Consider the following 20,467-nt stretch of genomic DNA (forward strand, 5'->3'; position numbering starts at 1 on the left):
CCTTGGGCAAGAGACTTTATATCCCTGAGCCCCCGGTGTTTTCGTCTGCACATTGAGAACAACATGCATCTCAGGGTGGTCGAAAGGAGTAGTAAACTCAGAGGCAGGTACTGTGTCTGTCCTTCCTGAATCCTACCTCGTAGCACAGGATCTGGCACACAGTAGGTGCTCAATAAATGCTTGTGGAATCAGCAGTGTATGCCCAGAGTCATACACAGGCCTGGCACATAGTAAGCACTTAATAAGTGGCTGTTCTTGTGGTTGCCTGAAAGTGCACGTGGCTTCTGGGCCCACCACCATTGCCCGCGCCACGTGCTCTGCTCGGCCTTTCCGCTTTCTCCCCCGCCCCTCCCCGTTTACTCTCTGAAAGAGTCCTCAGCTCTCCGCCCTGCTGTCGGCATCACTAGGTGCTTCTCACTCTGCGCCACACCCTCGTGCATCACTCGCGTCCCAGGGCCACCTTCTCTGAGACCAGTCCTTTCGGGAAGGTTCCTCCTTTTCTCCATCTCGACTGACTTCTTAGCCAGGAAGCATCTGTCTCTTGCCTGAGTCCGAGGAGGCAACCAGAGCTCCGGTCTCTGGCTCCGAGGCCGTGTAACCTGGATGGGGGGTGATGGGCACGTTGCCACTTCTCCCCGCTGCTCCTTGAGCTGACAGGACGGGGCAGGGGCGGGGCTGCCCAGGCAGAGGAGAGTAGGATTTCGGAGTTTTCTCTCTGTTAATCTCTGTCCCCGTCTCCTCTCTTGCAGTGCGCCTCCATGACAGTATTTCTGAAGAAGGGTTTCACTACCTCGTGTTTGACCTGTAAGTGCCACCCTCTGAGGGTGTGGGGGCCTTTCCCTCCAGCCGGCTCAAGATGAGGGCTTGGGAAAGGGCCCGAACAGGGTCTCCAGCCTCTGCCCAGGGCCCCTCCCCTTCGCCTGAGCGAAAGGATTTGAGTGTGAACTTCTCTGGTAATGGGGCAGGTCCTGGCCCAGAGTCCCTAGGGGTCCTGCTGCTCGCTCAGTAGCTCCCCGGGGCTCAGTCCCAGGATGGCGTGGCTCTCGCATTTCTGTTCAGCAGCACACCTCCTGTAGATGCCTTTTTCTTGTTTCTCGTGTGTTCCCCTTAGTGGAGAAATAAAATACAGCTAGCTCTTTGCATGACCTTAACCATTCTGGGAAATTGAAGGTAGCTTTTATTAGTCATAAGCCAGGCAATTCCATTTGGTCTCTCCTCCACTTTGGTTGTGTTTTAATTTCTTAAAAGTGGCTCTTCACCTCCTGGAAACTCCTTTCTGGCATTTGCAGGGTTGGGGCTCTCTGTCATTGGTGTCATTATTCTTCAACTTCAGGAATATGTCTGTCCTTCTTGGGCAGCTATATTTTAGTGTTCATACTGGTCTCAAAGCGATGGCTTTTGGTTAGGTTGGCTATTTTCTCTAAGATCCCCGTACCTTCATCTCTGTTTGAGTATTAGCTCACCTGTGGGTTATAGAAACAGCAACGTCCAGAAGGGAGGGAGGGCCCATGATACCTCAGGAAGAAGCCCCATGTCATTGAAGGATTGAGCCTGTTCTGGGCTCTCAGACAAAATGCATGTGGAGTTGGGATTTCTCTAAAAGCCATTCTACAGTGTGACCCTGTTTCCTGTTGGACATGGGGTTGGCCTAGGAACCCCTGCCTCCTCTGACCCTCTTCTTCTGTTGGTTGCAGTGTTACCGGTGGGGAGCTGTTTGAAGACATTGTGGCCAGAGAGTACTACAGTGAAGCAGATGCCAGGTGAGATGAGGGCCCAGTAGTTCAGGTGTAGCTCTGGAGTGTGGGGTTGAAATAAATCTTGGCCACCTTGAGGGGCGTGCAGTTGCACCTATTTGAATAGTCTTTGGGGAAGATCAAAGAGCTCTTATCTGGACAGCTTCTGTAGAGCTAGGCTAGAGCTTCATACTGTGGATGATATTAGAAATTAAAAATTCAGGGCCAGGAGGAGTGGCTCACACCTGTCATCCAGCACTTTGGGAGGTCAAGGCTGGAGGATCACTTCAGACTGAGAGTTTGAGACCAGCCGGGACAATATAGCAAGACCCCGTCTCTAAAAAAAAAAAAAAAAACATTAGCCAGGCATAGTGCCACATGCCTGTAGTCCCAGCTGCTCAGGAGGCTGAGGCAGTAGGATTGCTTGAGCCCAGAAATTCAAAGTTACAGTGAGCTATGATCAGGCCGCTGCACTCTGGCCTGGGTGACAGAGCATAACCCTGTCTCAAAAAAAAAAAAAAAAAAAAAAAAACATTTCCCAGGTCAATTTTTTACAAAGCTCTTATAAGTCTCCTTTACCCCGTCATCTCAGAACACCATGTTTTGCACTACTGAGTCCTCGCACACATGCCCAGGGGTTCTCTCTACCCCCTTCTTTCCTTTGACAAGTCCTAGTATGGACAAGCCACTGAGCTGAGGTCCTGGTGTGATCCAGAGATGGAGAAAACATGGCTTCTGACTGAGGGAGTGTAGGGTTCTGGGTTAATCCAACCAGGGAGCCTCCTCGGGAGCTGCCAGCCTCTGCCACCCTGTCTCTTGCCTACCACGACCAGCCTCAGCGTGGGGCTCCCCTGGCTGAGGACCATTCCCTGGCCACATGCCTCAGCTCCCAGCCCTCCCTGGAAGCCCTGGAACCTCCTTCGTGTGACACAGCAGAATTCCTCCCACACCACCGCGCTCCGGCGTCTGTTTGGCCTGCCTTTCCCGCCTCGGCTCTTCCCCCAGCCGCGCTGTTCTCTGAGGGTGATGTCCTTACAACCTAGTTTTGATCATCCTGCCTGCAGCTTATCTGGCTTATGTGGCAGCTCTGGCTGCCTCTGGAGAGGGGAGCTTCCTCACAAATTTCTCAACCCTGAGAGGCCAATGTTTGCTGATCAACTTCAGATGCTTCAGCCTCGGGAAAAATTCTCAAGTGGGGAGACGAATTCCAGTGCCAGCAGGGGAGGACCAGGCTGTGGGGCGGAGGAGGAGGCAGCTATAGCTCCGGGAGCCTGGGAGGAGGAGGGAGAGCTAGGGAGGGGGGCGGGCCGAGGCTGGTGACTATACCAGTGGGCTTGGCCTGGCTCTGCTGGGACACTTCGCACTTTTGCCATTTTTGGCCAGAAGGCTCTCCCTGCTAGCCCGGCTCTGTTCTAATTATACATTTCTGTGAAGACTCGCCTCTTCAGCTCAGTCTTAAAGTCTCTTTGGCCCATTCTTGGGCTGTGTCCTACGGGGAGGCCTGAGCCTCAGTCTCCAGGATCCCACTAAGACCCCATGGCTCTTGTGGGAGCCCCAGCATTGGATTTTAGAGAAAGGAATAACAAGCCCAAGCCCCCCAGCCCAGCACAGCAGGACTGCATAGCTGGTGGTCTGTGATGTGAGGATCTGTTCTCTCGACGGGGGTTCTTCAACCTTGGTGCTACTGACATTTTAGGCCACAGAATGTTTTGTTGTGAGGGCCTCTCCTGGGCATTGTGGACATTTAGAAGCATCCTTGGCCTCCTACCCACTAATTGCTAGTAGCAACCCCCGAGTTGTGACTATCAGAAATGTCCCTAGGCATCGCCAAATGTCCCCTAGCGGGGCAAACTCAGTTGAAAACCACTGCTCTAGACTGCCCGCGCTCCCTGCCAGGAGTTTGACTGCAGAGATAGCAGGATGGTTTGCAAGGTGGACGGTCTAATTCAAGAATGTGATTCTGGCCTGTCGTCCTAGCTACTTGGGATGCTGAGGTGGGAGGATTGCTTGAGCTCAGGAATTGATGACCAACCTGGGCAACATAGCAAGACCCCACCTCTAAAAAAAAAAACAGTGACTCTGAGTTAGTTTGTCTTTTTCTTTACAAAATCATCAGAAACAATCCTCCTTAGGTACCCCGTTTGGAACCCTCTTAAGTACATTGTTTCTTAAAGGTATGTGTATGCTTGTTTTATCTCCCCTAGTAGATGATAAACGCACAGCAACTGCGTCTTGCTCATGTTTCTGTCCTGTGTGGTCCCAAGTAAAATGCCTTATAGGCACTCAGTAAATGTTTAGATAAATGAACGCGTGCATCCACCCCCAAAACGACTTAGGTGGTTTAGCTGAACTCTCCTTTCTAAGTTGTTAGCACAAGCCTCTTCTCCAAGGACAAAGTTACTATATAGGGAAAGAAAAGGAAGGAAGGGGTTGGATGGTCTGATCTTTCTCAGTAGTCTGGGGGGTCTCCTAGTCTCTTGGAAGTGAACTGGTTATGTTAGACCTTTATGGTCAGAAGGAGGTACGATGGACCCCTGTTCTAGTCTCTCCTCTGCCATTATCTAGCAGGTGATGGTGGAAAATCCACTTCATCTGCCTGGGCCTCAGTTTCCTTTTCATGAAATAAATTGAACCAAAGGATGTCTAAGGTCATCGTTCAGTGATTCTCCATGAACCTGGGACCCACTGTTACGTGCCTTAGCCCACAGCAGATGAGATCGTTTAACTCTGCACTGACATTTCTTTTCCTTCTGCTGTTCCAGCCACTGTATACATCAGATTCTGGAGAGTGTTAACCACATCCACCAGCATGACATCGTGCACCGGGACCTGAAGGTACTACCCAGGCTCCCCCCTTGCCTCCGCTTGTGAGGTGTTGGCGCCACCTGGTGCCAGGCAGTGGTACTGCGTGGACCCAAACCAGGCCCCCTCCGGGCGGCAGGGCGGGTGCCTCACAAGGTTCTCTCTGTTCCTTCTGCAGCCTGAGAACCTGCTGCTGGCGAGTAAATGCAAAGGTGCTGCCGTCAAGCTGGCTGATTTTGGCCTAGCCATCGAAGTGCAGGGAGAGCAGCAGGCTTGGTTTGGTAAGGGCGATCCTGTCTTCCTGGAATACAGCCCCCACCCTTCCTCCTCTTCCTGATCTGCCTTCCTCCTTTAGAACCAGAAGCCAGACTCTTAATGGTCCTGGCCTCCTCAGAGACCAGAGGAGGGTGGGAGGGCACAGAGCTCCCTCCTGGCCCTGCGTGACTCAGTGCAGTGAGTCTAGCTGTCGTCAGCACTTCCTTCTTACTGCCTCAGGGGAGGATTTGGGAGTTCCTGGTAGGCATACGGACTTGCCCTCTGATTTAGATTCCAGACACTACGAGAAGCCCAGCCTGTCATCTCTTGCTGCCTGCGTGTGGAGAGCTTATGTAGCAAAAGCAGCAGGAATGAGAAGACACCTGGGGGAAATTGCTGATGTGGGTTTCATGAGAGAGAAAGCGGGTTCAGTGTGCCTCTGCCCTCTCTTCTGTACAGGTTTTGCTGGCACCCCAGGTTACTTGTCCCCTGAGGTCTTGAGGAAAGATCCCTATGGAAAACCTGTGGATATCTGGGCCTGCGGTAAGCCCATTCCACACTCAGCTTTTCGGTATTAAGGGCCCTCGACTTCCGACGATGGCGAGAAAGAGGCATCGCTTTCCTTGCCGGTCGCACGAGTGGCTGGTGTGTGTGAAATCGCGGTGTTTGCTCTAGTGCCCTGGGGTGGCTGTTCCCATCGCACCCTGCTCCCCTTGTACTTCCTGGATTATTCTGCATCCTTTTTGGAGAGGGACTCGCCCATGCCTTAGAGGATGGGTTGTGCCTAGAGAAATCCGCGAGGAGTGAGGCAAAGCGGCAGCAGGGGCTAGTGGCACAGCATTACCGGCTGGCATCCACTCCTAACTCCGGTATGGCCCTCGCCTTCTGGGTGGCGCTGAGCCCTGCACGGCTTTTCCTGGTTCCTCAGGGAGGGAGCAACTGACCCAATGACCTGTGTGTTCTGTCTCGCAGGGGTCATCCTGTATATCCTTCTGGTGGGATACCCTCCCTTCTGGGACGAGGATCAGCACAAGCTGTATCAGCAGATCAAGGCTGGAGCCTACGATGTAAGGACCGGTTTGCTGGGGAGCTGAGCGAACAAGCTGGGAGGGGCTGTCCCCTGCTGCTCTGGCTTTGTCCACAGGAGGAAGCTTGTTTAGTGTGTCGCATGATAGGGGGTGTCAGGGGACTTTGAGGGCCCAGAGATGGGCATACAGGGTTCGATTCTTGCCACCCCAAACCCTAGGAGTAACTTTTTTTGGCATAGCCTTCTAGGTAGCTATAAAATTGAGGAACCCGCTGAAGCCCTTTGGTCTTTATTTGCAAAGACTGGAGCGGCCTCAGGGTGTACTGCGTGACACAGAGACGAGAAGTCTGGAGGCTCCCTCCACCGCAGTGTACCTTGGGTCCATCACTGAGCCTCTGTCTTCCGAAGTAGAGAAATCAACCAGAGAACATGGGCATCCCCTTCCTGCTCTGATCTGATATTCCGCATTCTAACCATGATTGTTTTGTCTTCCTTTCCTAGTCTTTAAGTTGACACGGGTTCTGGGATATTGCCAGGGCTTCTCCAACTCTCTACCGGGCAGCCTTGGGTGCTGCAGAGTATCCCAATTATAGGAGTTGGGTCAAAGACAGGCTACGTTTCAGGCTGTGAGGCTCACAGATTTCACATCCCTCCTCCCCCTGTTCCTGCTCCTTAGTTTCCGTCACCAGAATGGGACACGGTGACTCCTGAAGCCAAGAACTTGATCAACCAGATGCTGACCATAAACCCAGCAAAGCGCATCACGGCTGACCAGGCTCTCAAGCACCCATGGGTCTGCGTAAGTGTCCTGGCCTGGGGTCAAGGACCTCAGGGATGCCAGCCTTCCACGTGCCTTCAGGACCTCCCTTCTCCTCCTTCCCATCAGAGAATCATTTCTGGGTCCTGAGCAAGGACTCAGCAGGAGAACAGGGGACTGGTGAGGCTGAAGGCCAATAAATGTCACCATGGGGGACTCAGGAGGCTGATTAGGCTAATAGGGCCTCTGCTCGTCTCACCCCTACCCACTGTTGTCAGGTTGGGGTTTGGTTCTGTTCTTGAAGGAGGGCTTGGGGTTGACCCTTGCAGACTCTGGGTAGTCAATGATAGAAAGCCACTCACTGGCAGGACCCAGAGTGAATCCCAAGCTTAGGGTGCACACTCGGGTCTCAACTCATACAGCTCTAATGGAACTGTGATCAAGACCCAACGAATCATCAGAAGAGGGCCTCTCACGCCTATAATCCTAGCACTCTGGGAGGCCGAGGTAGGAGGATAGCTTGAGGCCAGGAGTTCAAGACCAGCCTGAGCAAGAGCAAGTCCCCATCTCTACCAAAAATAGAAAAATTAGCTGGGCGAGGTGGTGCGAGTCTGTAGTCCCAGCTGCTTGGGAGGCTGAAGCAGGAGGATCACTTGAGCCCAGGAGTTTGAGGCTGCAGTGAGCTATGATGATGCCACTGTACTCTAGCCAGGGTGACAAAGCAAGACTCTGTCTCAGAACCCTTACACACAAAAACAGGGAGCCTCCGAGTCATTAAAAAGAGCACCCTGAAGCTCAGTCATAAAGTTTCTGTCTGTACTCCTAGGAGAGCTCCCCAGGCTATCAATGTGGGTCGGCAGGCTCTGTTTTCCTGTGTAGTCCTATCAGGCTGAAATATCTTTCACACGAAGAAGAGTCTGGTACAGTTAGACATCTCGACAACGTGAGGCATTATTTATTTGTCCTTTCCTGAGTTTATTGAATGACTCTTTGATGCTGGTAGCCATGTGGGTGTTAGAGATACAAAGATGAATCAGGCATGGTCTCTGCCCCCAAAGATCTCAAAGATTATCTGGGGAGACAGACACTCAAACGGGCAACCACGCTACGATGTGATACATGTGTACAAGAATCCAATGAGAGTATAGGAGCTCCTACTATCCGTGGTGGGTAGTGTGGTTACTGAAGGCTGCATGGAGGAGGTGACCTCTATCCTGGTTCTTAGTAGACAACTAGGAGGTCCCCAGGATGTTAACCTACAGACAGAGGTTAGCATGGGCCAGGGTGAGAGCTTATGGGGAATTGTGGGGAGTTTAAGGAATGTTAAGTAGTTTGGTTGCAGATGAGGCTATGACTGTAGGAGTGCAAGAGAATGAGGCCAACAAGATTCTGTGATATGCAAGTTCCTGCCTAAGGAGTTTGGATTTTATTCTGAAAGCACAGGGAACCATTTAAGGATGCTAAAGAGGGAATGAGATTTGAATTTAAGAAAGATCACTTTGGAAGCTGTGTAGAAGATGGAATTGCCAGGTGCAGTGGCACACGCCTGTAGTCCCAGCTACTCGGGAGGCTGAGGCAGGAAGATCACTAGAATCCAGGAGTTTGAGGCTGCAGTGAGCTATGATCATGCCTGTGAATAGCCACTGTACTCTAGCCTGGGCAACATAGCAAGATCCCGTCTCAAAAAAAAAAGAAAAATGGAATTGAAGAAGAAAGAGACCGGAGGCAGAGAACTCAGAAACCTTTCATAATTGTCTAAGCAAGACCAGATGAGGTCTCCACTGAGGGTGAACATGGCGGTGTGGTGAGGAGTGGACAGATTCAGGAGATATTTGAGAGGTAGGATCAAATCGATTTAATTCACTCCCCACTTGGATTTGGAAAGTGAAGAAGAGAGAGAGGGATCTGTGGGGACTGCCAGGTTACGAGTTGGTACCTGAGTGCCATTGACCCAGAGGAAAGCCAGAGGAGCTTGTCTGTGAGAAAAGATGATGATTTTAGTTTTGCAGATACTAAGTGTAGTGTCTAGGGACCTCCGGCTGGAGATACCCAGTGGGCAGTTAGAAATAGGGCTCTAGAGATTAGAAAAGGAGTTAAAAATTGGAAATACTGGTCCTAGTCATTTCTGTGTAGTTGGCAGTGAGGCTGTAGAAATAGGTACAATTGTTCCTGTGCTGATTGAATTCTTAATGAGAACTCGTACTGCCTCAGTAAGAGCAGAGATGGCCACCAGACACCAGCATCAAATGACACTCAGGAGAGTTAGGGGAGCTAACAGAGGTGACTGAGAATGAGAACTCCCACAGCAGGAGGAAAATCAGGAGCAGAAGATCCAGAAGCGAAGGAACGAGAGGTCTCAGGAAGGGCGTGTCAGCGATTGGTCCCTGATAACGATGGAAAAGAATCCACTGGCTCTGACCAAGTAGAGGCCATTGTTTCATCATCTCCCTGTGTAGACAGTGGAGTGAGGGAGACAGAAGCCCGTTTTCAGTGAAGCAAAGAGGGAGTGAGTGTAAGGAGGAGTGTGGGAAGCTAGGCAGTGAAGAAGGGTCAGGAACGGTCTTACTTAGAGGAGGAAGATGGGGCAGGGGAATTTTTAAGGTTTATTTTTTAAAAATATTTTGTTCAAGGAGAGGCTTGAAATAAGAATCTAGTCCAGTGGAAGGGTTTGAAAATACTGGTTAATAGTCTTAAGCTCTTTTAGAATTTGTCTATTGGGTTTCCCGGTCGTCACTGGAAGGCCCCCCAAAAATTATATTAAAAAAATCAAGAAAATATTGGGTAATGGAAGAAGCAAAGGGGTTTGATAGCAGAAAAGGGAGGGGGGCCCAGGCATGCAGAGTGATGCCCCTGGGACTCAGATCAGGTTGCAGGCGGGTGAAAATCAGCTTGTGTGGGGGTGGGCTGAAGTCAAAGGTGTTCTTGCTTGATGACCTCTCCAATCTCTCATTTCTTTTTGTGGTGAAGCTTACACCGAGGAGGAGGAGGAGGAGGAGGAGAAATGAGAGAGTAGGGGGAAGGTGAGAAGGTGGGGAGAGCTGCTTCAGGAACCAGGAAAGGAGTGGGCCAGGGATGAGGGGACGGGTTGCAAGGCAGCCCCCCGGGGTTGTGGGCACCAGGCTGCGTGTTCTAGGCATTGTTTTTCTAACAGGCTGGTGAAGACAACAAAGCAAAAGGAGAGGGTCAGCAACTTAAAACAGGCACTCAAAAATTAGGGAAATATTATATTCTGGGAGTCATTTTTGTGGCCCCCACCATCTGCAATCTGGTCTATCTCTATAGCCCCCAAGGACTTCACTGTATTATGACGTTATATAATAACGGGTGCTCGTATTGACAACCTGAGTCATCAGGGAAATGTAGACCGTGTCTGGCGGACTCCGTAAGGAGTCCAGGAAGTTAGCAGTAAAAACACTGAAGAAAAATTTCCATTCAAAGTGGTGAAAAGAATTGATGCTTCGGCTCACGTCTGTAATCCTAGCACTCTGGAAGGCCGAGGTGGGTGGATCGCTCAAGGTCAGGAGTTCGAGACCAGCCTGAGCAAGAGCGAGACCCCATCTCTACTAAATGAAAATTAGCTGGGCATGGTGGTGCATGTCTGTAGTCCCAGCTACTCAGGAGGCTGAGGCAGGAGGATCGCTTGAGCCCAGGAATTTGAGGTTGCTGTGAGCTAGGCTGACGCCACGGCACTCTAGCCAGGGCAACAGAACCAGACTCTGTCTCAAAAAGAAAAAAAAAAAAAGAATTAATGCTTCAAGGTAAAGACCCTTAGCTTCTGGGATTATAGCTTCATTCAGGACCTCGCTGGGGATGTGCTGAGAGGGGCTCGTGGAAGGAAGGAGCGCTCTGTAGAGGGCAGGAGCCCTGCCGGTTCTCCCCCTGCTGAGAATCTGGAACGTAGTGGGTGGTCAGAAGTACTGGGCTGGGGATCGCAACACACAGGCTATACCCTCCCGTCCCGCAGCCTCTGTTTCCCGAACACGGTCAGAGTGCTCCCTGAGCACCCTCGTCCAGCATCAGTGGTTATCAGTGGTGTTGTGTTCAGGTTGTGATCTTGGGGTAACATTTAAAAGTATTTTCACATCTGTGACCTCATTTTATCTTCAGAGCCACTCTGGGGTGGCCGGGAGCATGACCCTGTCCTGGGCATGGCCATCGGTGCTGGGACTATGGTGGGGGGCAGAGGATCTGGGCTGGGGGCTCACAGGCCTGTCTTTTTGGCTTCCAGCAACGGTCCACGGTGGCATCCATGATGCATCGTCAGGAGACTGTGGAGTGCTTGCGCAAGTTCAACGCCCGGAGAAAACTGAAGGTGAGTCTTGGCTCTGGGCTGCCAGCCTCCTTGAAATCATGCCTCGTAACAGCGCGGCTCCTGCCCCGTCACAGAAGGAAGCTCCTCCTGCCTGGAGCTGAGCTATGGAGGTTACACATGTTGGGGGGCCCCCGAGACCTGATGTCTTCAGGTTCTAGCCAGGAGGTGCCTTTGCCTGAGACCGGGCTACCATTTTCTGGAGTCGGATGAATTCACAGGACCTTCCTCTTTCCCTAGGGTGCCATCCTCACCACCATGCTTGTCTCGAGGAACTTTTCAGGTATGTTTTCCCAGCTGTGCACTTTAATCCCACCGAGGTGAGTGGGTCAGGAACAGGGCACTGCCGTCCTGTGCAGTGCTGGGGGGCGGGGGGGGTTGGGCAACACCTTAACCAGGATGAATGAGGATCCTATTTTGAGAGGCTGCTGCTGAGTCCCATTACTGAGATTCTGGGGGGCTCTGCTTGGGGTCACATTTATGAATTTGGTTCCCTAGAACCTCCCAAGCCTGCCCAGCCTCCCATGTACCTTGTCCCTGTGGATTCTTATTTCATTCTCTGAAGATGCTCAGCACTTTAAGACTTTAGCCAGTCTAGGAGTTGGAGGACGTGCTGGGGGAAGAGAGGTGGAATATAGTGCATCTTCTCAGTCACCGCCATTAATCTGCCTGCTGGGATGATCTCTTACTTTATTGTGTCCAAGTGGAGATGACTAAGAAATTATTCTAGTTGTTTAAACCTTTGACAGCAACTTGTGCTTAAAATATTCTCTGTGATACTAGCAGTAAAAAGTGAAGAAATAGAGACCAGCGGGAGAGAGGGAAAGGAACTTGCTCCAATTTGCATAAGGAATTGGGAGAGCTGGGACCAGCAATTTGTAAATCACACTTGACATTTCTTTTTAAGATGCAAGACACTCCACTGCCCGCCCCCGTCCCCACCCTCACCCCAGCCCCATCATTGTCTGCCTTCAGTGGGGAAGCGCCGTGGCTATTCTGTGAGGAAAAGATTAATGTCAAGACTTAAGACAGAGGCCTCTTCCTTGCTTGCGTTTCCCCTGGTCTTCCCTCCCTCTAACCCTCAGCCTTGCTCTTTTGATTCAAGAACACCCTTCTCACCCTCATAACAAGACTCCCTCCCTTGCTGTCCCTCTGCACCGCCACGGAAGCGGGCTTGTGTAGGAGCGCCAGCCCCCGCGCAGGGTAGGCAGCCACTGCTGGGCAGAGGTTGCTCCCCTGAGCTCGAGTCCTGGGACTCTTCTGTGCTGCTTCCAGGTAACCCAGGGCCTTGGCTGGGAGGCTGCTGCAGGCAGGCCTAGGGCTTCACGAGCTCCAGCCCCAGAGCCCCAGATCTTCACGATGCCAGGACCGGGTAGTGAGCCGGGCAGTGCCCCACCTCAGGCCCATCCCCTGCAACCCTAGTTTGGGGCTCGCTCTCTGGCTGTGGGTGGGGAAGATGGTGGTTCTGGATTCAGTTGTCACACATGGGAGCAGCAAAGCGCAGTTGGCCACCACCGACAGAGACAGAATTGTAGTCCCACACTGCGCTTCTTGTCCTTTAATTACTTGCAGCTTCTACTTTCTGGGTTTAAGACCTTTCTAGAGGACACTCAGGGCATTTCTGTGCCGTCCCTGGAGTGGTGATCTGTCCTCTGTTCCCTGAGGCTAAGACACGCAAAGGTGGCTTTGCTGCTTTGAGCCTGGCCAATCAGTAGCAAGCACCCTGTCCCGTGGCCTCAACCTCCCCCTCATCCACATCAGCCTCCCCCTCCATTTCAGGAAATTGCTGTTGTGGTTTCAGGAAATCGGGCTCTCTGTCAGGACAAAGCGCTTTTATTCATCCCTAAAGAGCCTTCTGTCCTTATTACCCAGACCTTTACTGGCCTTTGAGCTCACTTTGCCCTGGGTCAGAGGAGACAAAAAAACAATGCTGCAAACGCTCCAGGATGGCCTCTTCTGCCCTGACTCTGGGACAGGTGAGGACAGAGCCTGTCTCCGGAAAGTTACGCAGAAAGAGGCGTCTACAGATGTAATTAAGAACGAAGGGCACCTGTGTGTTCCCTCAGGCATGAGCCAGTCTGGTTTTGGAGCCCTGGACTCCAGTAGCTTGGCTAATGGTGAAATCGGGGCTTCTAGAACGTATTGCGTCAGCAGCCTTCGTTTCCTTCTGGGGGCTCGTGTCAGCACACTGTGAACTACGGGCTGAGAAAAGCTGCCTCTCCTGGCTGCCACCTAAAGAAAGGGACCTGTGTCTCTGAGGAGCTGGGGCCCATCGGTAGCTGCCCGAGGGCCATGCCCCCGCCGCCGCCGCCCCCCCAGACCCTGAGTGCCAGTCTCCACACTCTGTGGAATGTGCTGAGAGGACGGGGCAGCTCTGTGCTCCAGGCTCTCTGATAATGGGCTCATTTAGGTCCAGGGAGGGAAGGTCTGAAGGTGAGGCTCAGTTTCCTTACAGCCTTAAGCTAGGGCTGGGCCACCTCAGAAAGGCCACCCACCTCTCACCAAGTCAGGCTTCTACCCGTGGACCTGAGGTCATGGGACGGGCGCTGACGCCATCTCCGCGAAGTGGGGACGTGGCATTCCCTACGCCCTGGCCAAACCCAGTCTTCCCAGGCCCCCAGACTGCTGCAGGGCTGGCTGCACCTGCCTCACCGGCCTGCCCCCGGCGCCTCCGCTCCCCCGGCTCGGCTGGCTTGGCCACGCCGCCTGGGCCCTGCTGCGTGTGGGCGGCCAGCGGGTTCCTGCGCCTCGTGCTGGGGCATGCTCGCTGCTGACGGGCCCCCGTGGCTTCGCGGCAGCTCTGTGCACTGAGAGACTGTATCCCCTCAGTTGGCAGGCAGAGCTCCGCCCCCGCCTCGCCTGCCACGAGCGCCGCCGGCCTGGCCGGGCAAGGTACGTGGCATGAGTCCTCCCTGACCGCCTGCCTCGGCTCCCTGCCACCCCACCAGGAGGGCCAGCATGCCAGGCCCACTCACCAGGGAGGCGAGTCCCATGCTTGCGGGCTGAGATGGGCATGCCGGACGGACCACCTAACTTGGCATCTGCGAGCGCATTGGTGTTACGGAGCCCCCTAACCAGCCGTGCATGCTGGGCGCTTGCCAACTCTCAGGAGGCAATAGCCTGGGGACGTGGAGCTGGGCAGCGGGAGCCTGACCTGCCTGTGCGGGCTGCAGCTGACGCGGCCCCCCAGAGACAGCCCTGGGCGTGGCCCGGAGCTGCCCAGTGCTAGGACTAGACTTCTGCAGCACTGTTTAAGACCCCACAGAGAAGCCACACCCCTCGAAATTATGAAGTCCGGCATTTGCAGGCCTCCAGGTCTGAAAGGCTCTAGAGTGCAGAAGCCCTGGAGTCAGCTGTCGCTGGGTTTGGATCCTAGCCCTGCCACACCCTGAGCAAGTCACATCCGCTCTTCCAGCCTCAGTTTCCTCATCTCTCCCATGGGGATGATAAATAAGCTGGCGACGCTTAAGATCACTGTGTCAGAGGCTCTCAACCCTTCCCGTGCAGGACAGCCAGTCACCTGGGATCTCACAAAATTCCTGATGTCGGCACCCCACTCAGACAAAATCAGAATCCCTAGGTGACGGGATAGGTATAAGCATTTTTTAAGCTCCCCAGATGATTCTAACGGGCAACCAGAGTTCAGAACTGGCTGCTGCCTGTAAAGCACTTAGTATGTGGTCAGGAACAACAGTAAACACATTAGAAAAATAATTTTCAAATCCAGCATGACTGGAGATAGAACTAAGGGCCATTTTATAGAGTAAGAATTGTTGTGATTTAGAGTCAGAATTCCTGTTCTCACTGGAGAGAGATGGGACACAGCTTGGGAGGAATGGCCACTTGAAGGGCAGGAGGGTAGCAGTAATAGTGACAATGGTTAACACTTACTGAGTACTTGCTATGTGCCAAGTACACTTACTGAGTACTCTGCTAAGTGCTTTTCATGCATGATCCCGTTGGCTCCCCACCACTGCTCTGTGACCTAGGCCCTGGTTTATCCCCTTTTATAGATAATGAAATTGAGGCTCAGAGAGGTTAAGTAACTCATCCAAGGTCACATAGCTAGCAAATGGTGGAACCAAGATGTAAACGCGGGACAGTCCAGGTGGATCAGACAGCTGGGCTGATTCCATCTCCCTGTGCCTCACAGACTCTCCCACCCACTGTCTGCTGCCTTCCTGCGGCCTTTGTGGCCAGCCAGTGTCACCAGCCTTCTGGCACAGAGCTCATCAGCCTTGAGTGTCACCCCATGCCTGGCTAGAATCTGTTTGACAGCTCATTATTCCCCCAGTCCTTCCTGCTCATGGGTCCAGAGAGTGGACTCTGGGGAAAGGGTGGCAGCTAGGACCCACCCAGTAAACCAGGTCAGGACCTGCCCAGTGAAGGCTTCAACCCCCTGGCAAAACCCTCCTGTAGGTGGTCCTGGTTTCTGTGTCTGTGTCTGTCTGTCCTCACGTCTGGTCTTCTTTGTGAACTGTGACACTCTGTTTCTTGAGAACACTCAGGAGATGTCTTGCATTCTTCCAGTTTGGCCATCCAGAGACCCTCCGTGGCACCTAGGAGCAGAGCCCTCACCCTTTTGCCTTGGCCCTCTGCTTCCAGGCCTGAGTGGCAGCTGTCGGAGGCAGAGTTCCCTGTGCCCCAGGCAGCTCCAGTACTGAACACGGTTTCTCCTCCTAAGCACAGCGTGTCCATCTCCGCTGAGCCCTCTTCCATGGCAGAGGAGATCCTGGGGTGCCACCCAGAGGGCTCTGACGCCGCTGGAGATGCCCTTCTTGCCGAGGGGCTACTTGGAGGGGCCTCCTCCGGAGGTTTTGGGAGACCCCTACCCCCTTGTCAGACACAGCAGTCTCTTGTGGATCCGGCTGCCAGGCTTCAGGCTGGGAGAGGGTACAGTGCAGGAGATGTGATTTTCCTCTTTGTTTTCACAGCTGCCAAAAGCCTATTGAACAAGAAGTCAGACGGCGGGGTCAAGGTAGGTGTCGCTCCAGCTCCCTGACCGGAGACTGGCCTCTCTCTCTCCCAACAGTCGCTGTGGGGAATTCTTGGCACCTTGTTCCCGCTTCCCGGGGAACCCTCCTGTCCTTGCTAGTCTGCTTTAAACCGGAAGGCTTTGTGCTCGAAACAGCAGGTTCCACTGGCCTGAGAGGGCTGAGGGAGGTGTCGCTCCCGACCCTGGCTGGATGGGGAGGACTCGGGGGACATGATCCGAATTGCAGGTTACTAGATCCGAATCGTGAACCTGACTTCCGCACATGCCTCATCTCCAGAGCTTGCCTCCTTGGGTTTTTTAGGCCATTTGGGTCATCTTTTTGTTGTTGTTTTTCCTTTTTCTTTTTTCAGCGCAAACCCTTTTAATCAAGTGAAAGCAAGGTTCGCCTGAGTGACTTAGGCAGGGCGTAGGGCGTGGAACCCGAAGCCACTCTCCTTGCGTTCTTTTTCCTCATCTCTACACCACATCCAGAACCCAGTCAGCTGCCAGCGGATGAAAATGTCTTAAGTTCTCTTGGGGCATAGGCTCCTCAGGAAAAGGCAAAGGACGTGCTGTATTGGGGCTCATTCCTGTTTGGTGAGGGAGCTTTTCCTGTGGGGCTGGGGCAAGGGGAGGGGCCGGGGCCCCCACAGGGACCAGTAGGAAGCCCTTGCTGGGAGCGGCTGCCAGGCTGAGGTAGAGGAGAGGTGGCTGGGGGTACCCACAAGGTATTCTGCAAATGCTGTGGAGACAGAAAGGGACTTGGGGTGGGGGCATTGGATAGGGGTTCATGCTATCTTGAACCATTCAAACCATGAAACTATCCAACCCTTCAAATCTCCAACAGAAGTTTAAGTTGGGTCTTTTTGCCAGGATCTTGTGTCCACAGCTGAGATACAATCATGTGTCCCATTCCCTTCCCCCATCTCTTCGTCTTTCCCCCCTTCTCTGCATGCCTGCTTTGTGTCCTTCTGCCCCCTGGAGGGGAGCTTGGGCTCCATGCACACCTTGTGACATGGAGCTGGGGTGACCACGCAGACCCCCAGTTCTGGCCTGAGCTAGATGGGCAGAACCAAGTTAGGAAAACAGGGCAGGTTTAGTTGGAGAGAAATTTGGGATATTTCTCCCTGGGGAAAATGTTAAAATCAATCAATCAATACAGAGTATTTAGTAAGTACCTATCAGAGGTCCAGCGCTGCCTTCAGTTTTTATTTTTGTTTTGTTTTATTTTTTTAAGTCAGGATCTCCCTTTGTCACCCAGGTTGGTGTGCAGTGGTGCAGTCATGGCTCATTGTAACCTTGAACTCCTGGGCTCAAATGATCCTCCCAAGTAGCTGGAACTACAGGCGTGCACTACCGCACCTGGCTAATTTTAAAAATTTTTTTAGAGATGAGGATTTCACTATGTTGCCCAGGCTGGTCTTGAACTCCTGGCCTCAAGCAATCCTCCTGCCTTGCCCTCCAAAAGCACTGGGATTATAGGCATGACGCACTGTGCCCGGCCTGCACTCAGTTCTAAGGGGCACACAGAAGAGAGATAATAGGCAGTGCAGTTTTCAGCCACCTTTTGGAAGAGGAAAACGGGTGCACCTGGAATCAACTAAGCACTGGTGCTGGACCCTCCACAGGATGATTCAGTCCTAGAAACCTATAGGTAAAAGCCTACTGGAGAAAGCTGAAGGATATAGGGAATTAGAACCACGTCAGTGATTGCCTCTAAGGTGTGGAATTGGAGGTGAGGGCAGGGCAGGGAGGCAAACTATTCGTTTTTTACTTTGTACTGTGTGTTTTTTAAAAAATGAGGATGTATTCTATAACTTAAAACATTTTTATGGGTTGTCTTATACATGTTGATGTTCTCTGCCCAATGGGAACACAGGGTGTGTGGTAGAAGAATGTCAAAAATATGGCTGGGGGCTGGGCGTGGTGGCTCATGCCTATAATCCTAGCACTTTGGGAGGCCAAGGTGAGAGGATCGCTTGAGGCCAGGAGTTCAAGACCAGCGTAAGCAAGAGCAAGACCTTGTCTCTACAAAAAAATAGAAAAACTAGCTGCATGTGGTGGTGCGCACCTGTAGTCCGAGCTCCTCGGGAGGCTGAAGCAGGAAGATCACTCGAGCCCAGGAGTTTGAGGTTGCTGTGAGCTATGATGACGCCACTGCACTGTAGCCTGGGTGACAGTGCAAAGCCATGTCTCAAAAAAAAAAAAAAAAAGAGTGGATCAGTCTGGTGGGGCAGAATTGGATGTTTCTGTGTGAGACCACAGGAAATACCATAGGTCACCCAACAGGGGTGCTGTGATGACAGCAATAAGAGAGATTTGACTGAGGGTATAAGGGCAAATGGAAAAGGGGACAAACTAGACACAGAGATATCAACTAGTATTTGTTGTAATCTGGGGATAGGGTGGAGAAGAAAAGGTGATTAAAAATATTATAGAAAACGGTAGTATTTAAAATGCTTAAGCAGCAAGACAGCACAGGCACCCACCGAGCAGAATATGTTGCCTGTAGGAGACTGGTCCAGCCGTCCCCATGACGCTGGAAATACCAGCTCTGATTAGAAGCAGGAATATCACACTGCATATGGGGGATTTAAAAAGATCATCAGAGAGAATGTCAAGGTTTCTAGCCTTGAATGTTGGATGAATTGGTGGAACCTCTACTAGAAATGGGAGTAAGTTGTGAAAGAAATGCCCATTTAGGTAGGAAGAGTTTTGTTTTGACCACGCTAAGGTTGGGGGACAGGTAGAGTATCTGGGTGGAGATGTTATAAGAGGCCCCAGGAAACACCTGGTGTAGCCCAGGGAAGAAGCCAGCGACAGACGTGTAGACTCGGGACTCACATGAGTGACTCACATACGAGTGTACTCTGTCAGCCAACGTTTATTAGATGCCTGCTGTGCCCCAGGAGCTGGGAAGGCAGCGACATGATCCACCTTTTAAGGTGTTTACAGTGGAACAGAGACAGGGCTGCCACTGGTTCTGGTGCAGTCTGATAAGGTCCACAGGGGAGGGGAGCACAGGGCAGGTCCCGGGGCAGCAGAGAGACGAGCATCCGAACCACGACAGGAAATCTTCCTGAAGGAGGTGGCCCAGGAACTGGGCTCGAGGCACTGACCAGCCGGATTTTGCCAGGTTGAGGAGAGAGGAGGGGAAGCGTGTTCCAGGCAGAGGAGATGTGAAGATACACAAGATTGAAGCAGTATGGTGATTCTGGGCACTGCAGTAGCTTCTGCATGGCTGAAGGGAATAGCAATTGCATAAAAAATAAAATAAAATATAGATAAATAAATAAAGGACCTGAAATAAAGCAGTAACTGCTGAGGTGGAGGGGAGCGGATGGATAAAGGATCCTTTAGGAACAGGTTTCTGGCAGAACTTTCTAGATACTGGTCCCCAAGATGAATGTCAGGTGAAGTCATGTAAGATTAGCCCAAGGAGCTAGCTAAAAATATACACATTCCAGGGCCCAGCTTGGAGTTCAGATTCCGGAGGCCTTCGGCAGGAGGCAGAATCTGAGAATTTTAATAACACTTTCCTTCCCCCACATGACTCCAAAGCACATGAGGTTTAAGAGCCTGGTAAAGGCAAAATTTCTGGGTTCTTTTAAGAAGGGGCTTGAGGCTGGATGCAGTAGCTCATGCCTGTAATCGTAGCACGGTGGGAGGATCGCTTGAACTCAGGAGTTTGAGACCAGCAAGAGCGAGACCCCCTCTCTACCAAAAAAAAAAAAGAAAAAATTAGCCAGGCATGGTGGCGAGCACCTGTAGTCCCAGCTACTCAGGAGGCTGAGGCAGGAGGGTCACTTGAGCCCAGAAGTTTGAGGTTACTGTGAGCTGTGATGACACCACTGCACTCTACTCAGGGTGACAGAGCAAGACCTTATCTCAAAAAAAAAGAAAGGGCTTGAGAAAGAGGAGTCAGCAAAGGAAGTGGAGAAAGAACAAAGAGGTGGGGGAAGAACAGAGGTGTCCAGCAGTGTCAGGTCTACAGGAATGCTGAGGACGAGAGCTCGGCAGACAGAATCATTAAATAAATCGCTTTCAGTGAGGATGTGTGGGGACTGGCCCTGCTCTGTGTTAGGTGTCTGACCCTGTGCTCAGTAATTGAGTTTTATGCTATGCTCTTTTGAGAAAAGAGCTTCAATATCTTGATAGGACCAGAGGCCAAGATGCAGGTGCTCAGAATGGAATGACCAATGAAAATTAAAAGCCCAACAACAGATGGGCCAGGGAAAATATTCACAGCAGTTGTGATGGGAGGAGTTAATATTATTTTTATTCAAAGAGTTTCTTTAACAAATAAGAATCTCTCCCCACCCACCAAAACCCAGTAGATGGATGATCAAAGAAGATGAATTTATAATCTGAAGGCAAGAAAGTAGAACTGGGTAACAAATGTATTAAAATTTCTGGGCTCACTAGTATCAGAGAAATGCAAGTTGAAACAAGGTGCCATTTTTGGACTCTTTAGTTAGTGATGGCCGTGAAAACCAGAATGGTCCTTTCTCAAACAGCCCGTGTGTCCAAAACCATAAAAATAGTTCTACCTTTTTTACCCTATAATTCTAGGAATTTTTCCTAAAGAAATAATTCAAGGCTGGGTGGG

General features: G+C 51.8%; 1 protein-coding gene across 1 annotated transcript in view; it reads left to right on the top strand.

Moving 5' to 3' along the window:
- The window catches only part of CAMK2G (calcium/calmodulin-dependent protein kinase II gamma), a 68,932-nt gene that overhangs the window by 31,782 nt on the left and 16,683 nt on the right, over positions 1-20,467 (top strand). The window contains exons 4-13 of the mRNA XM_012663224.1: positions 750-804; positions 1,695-1,760; positions 4,496-4,568; positions 4,714-4,816; positions 5,250-5,333; positions 5,763-5,857; positions 6,494-6,616; positions 10,803-10,886; positions 11,124-11,166; positions 15,818-15,861. Of these exons, the coding sequence (XP_012518678.1) occupies positions 750-804; positions 1,695-1,760; positions 4,496-4,568; positions 4,714-4,816; positions 5,250-5,333; positions 5,763-5,857; positions 6,494-6,616; positions 10,803-10,886; positions 11,124-11,166; positions 15,818-15,861 (770 nt within the window). The remainder of the gene's footprint in view (positions 1-749; positions 805-1,694; positions 1,761-4,495; positions 4,569-4,713; positions 4,817-5,249; positions 5,334-5,762; positions 5,858-6,493; positions 6,617-10,802; positions 10,887-11,123; positions 11,167-15,817; positions 15,862-20,467) is intronic.

This window comes from Propithecus coquereli, unplaced genomic scaffold, assembly GCF_000956105.1.
Source record: "Propithecus coquereli isolate 6110/MARCELLA unplaced genomic scaffold, Pcoq_1.0 Scaffold80, whole genome shotgun sequence".
Taxonomy (NCBI): Eukaryota; Metazoa; Chordata; class Mammalia; order Primates; family Indriidae; genus Propithecus; species Propithecus coquereli.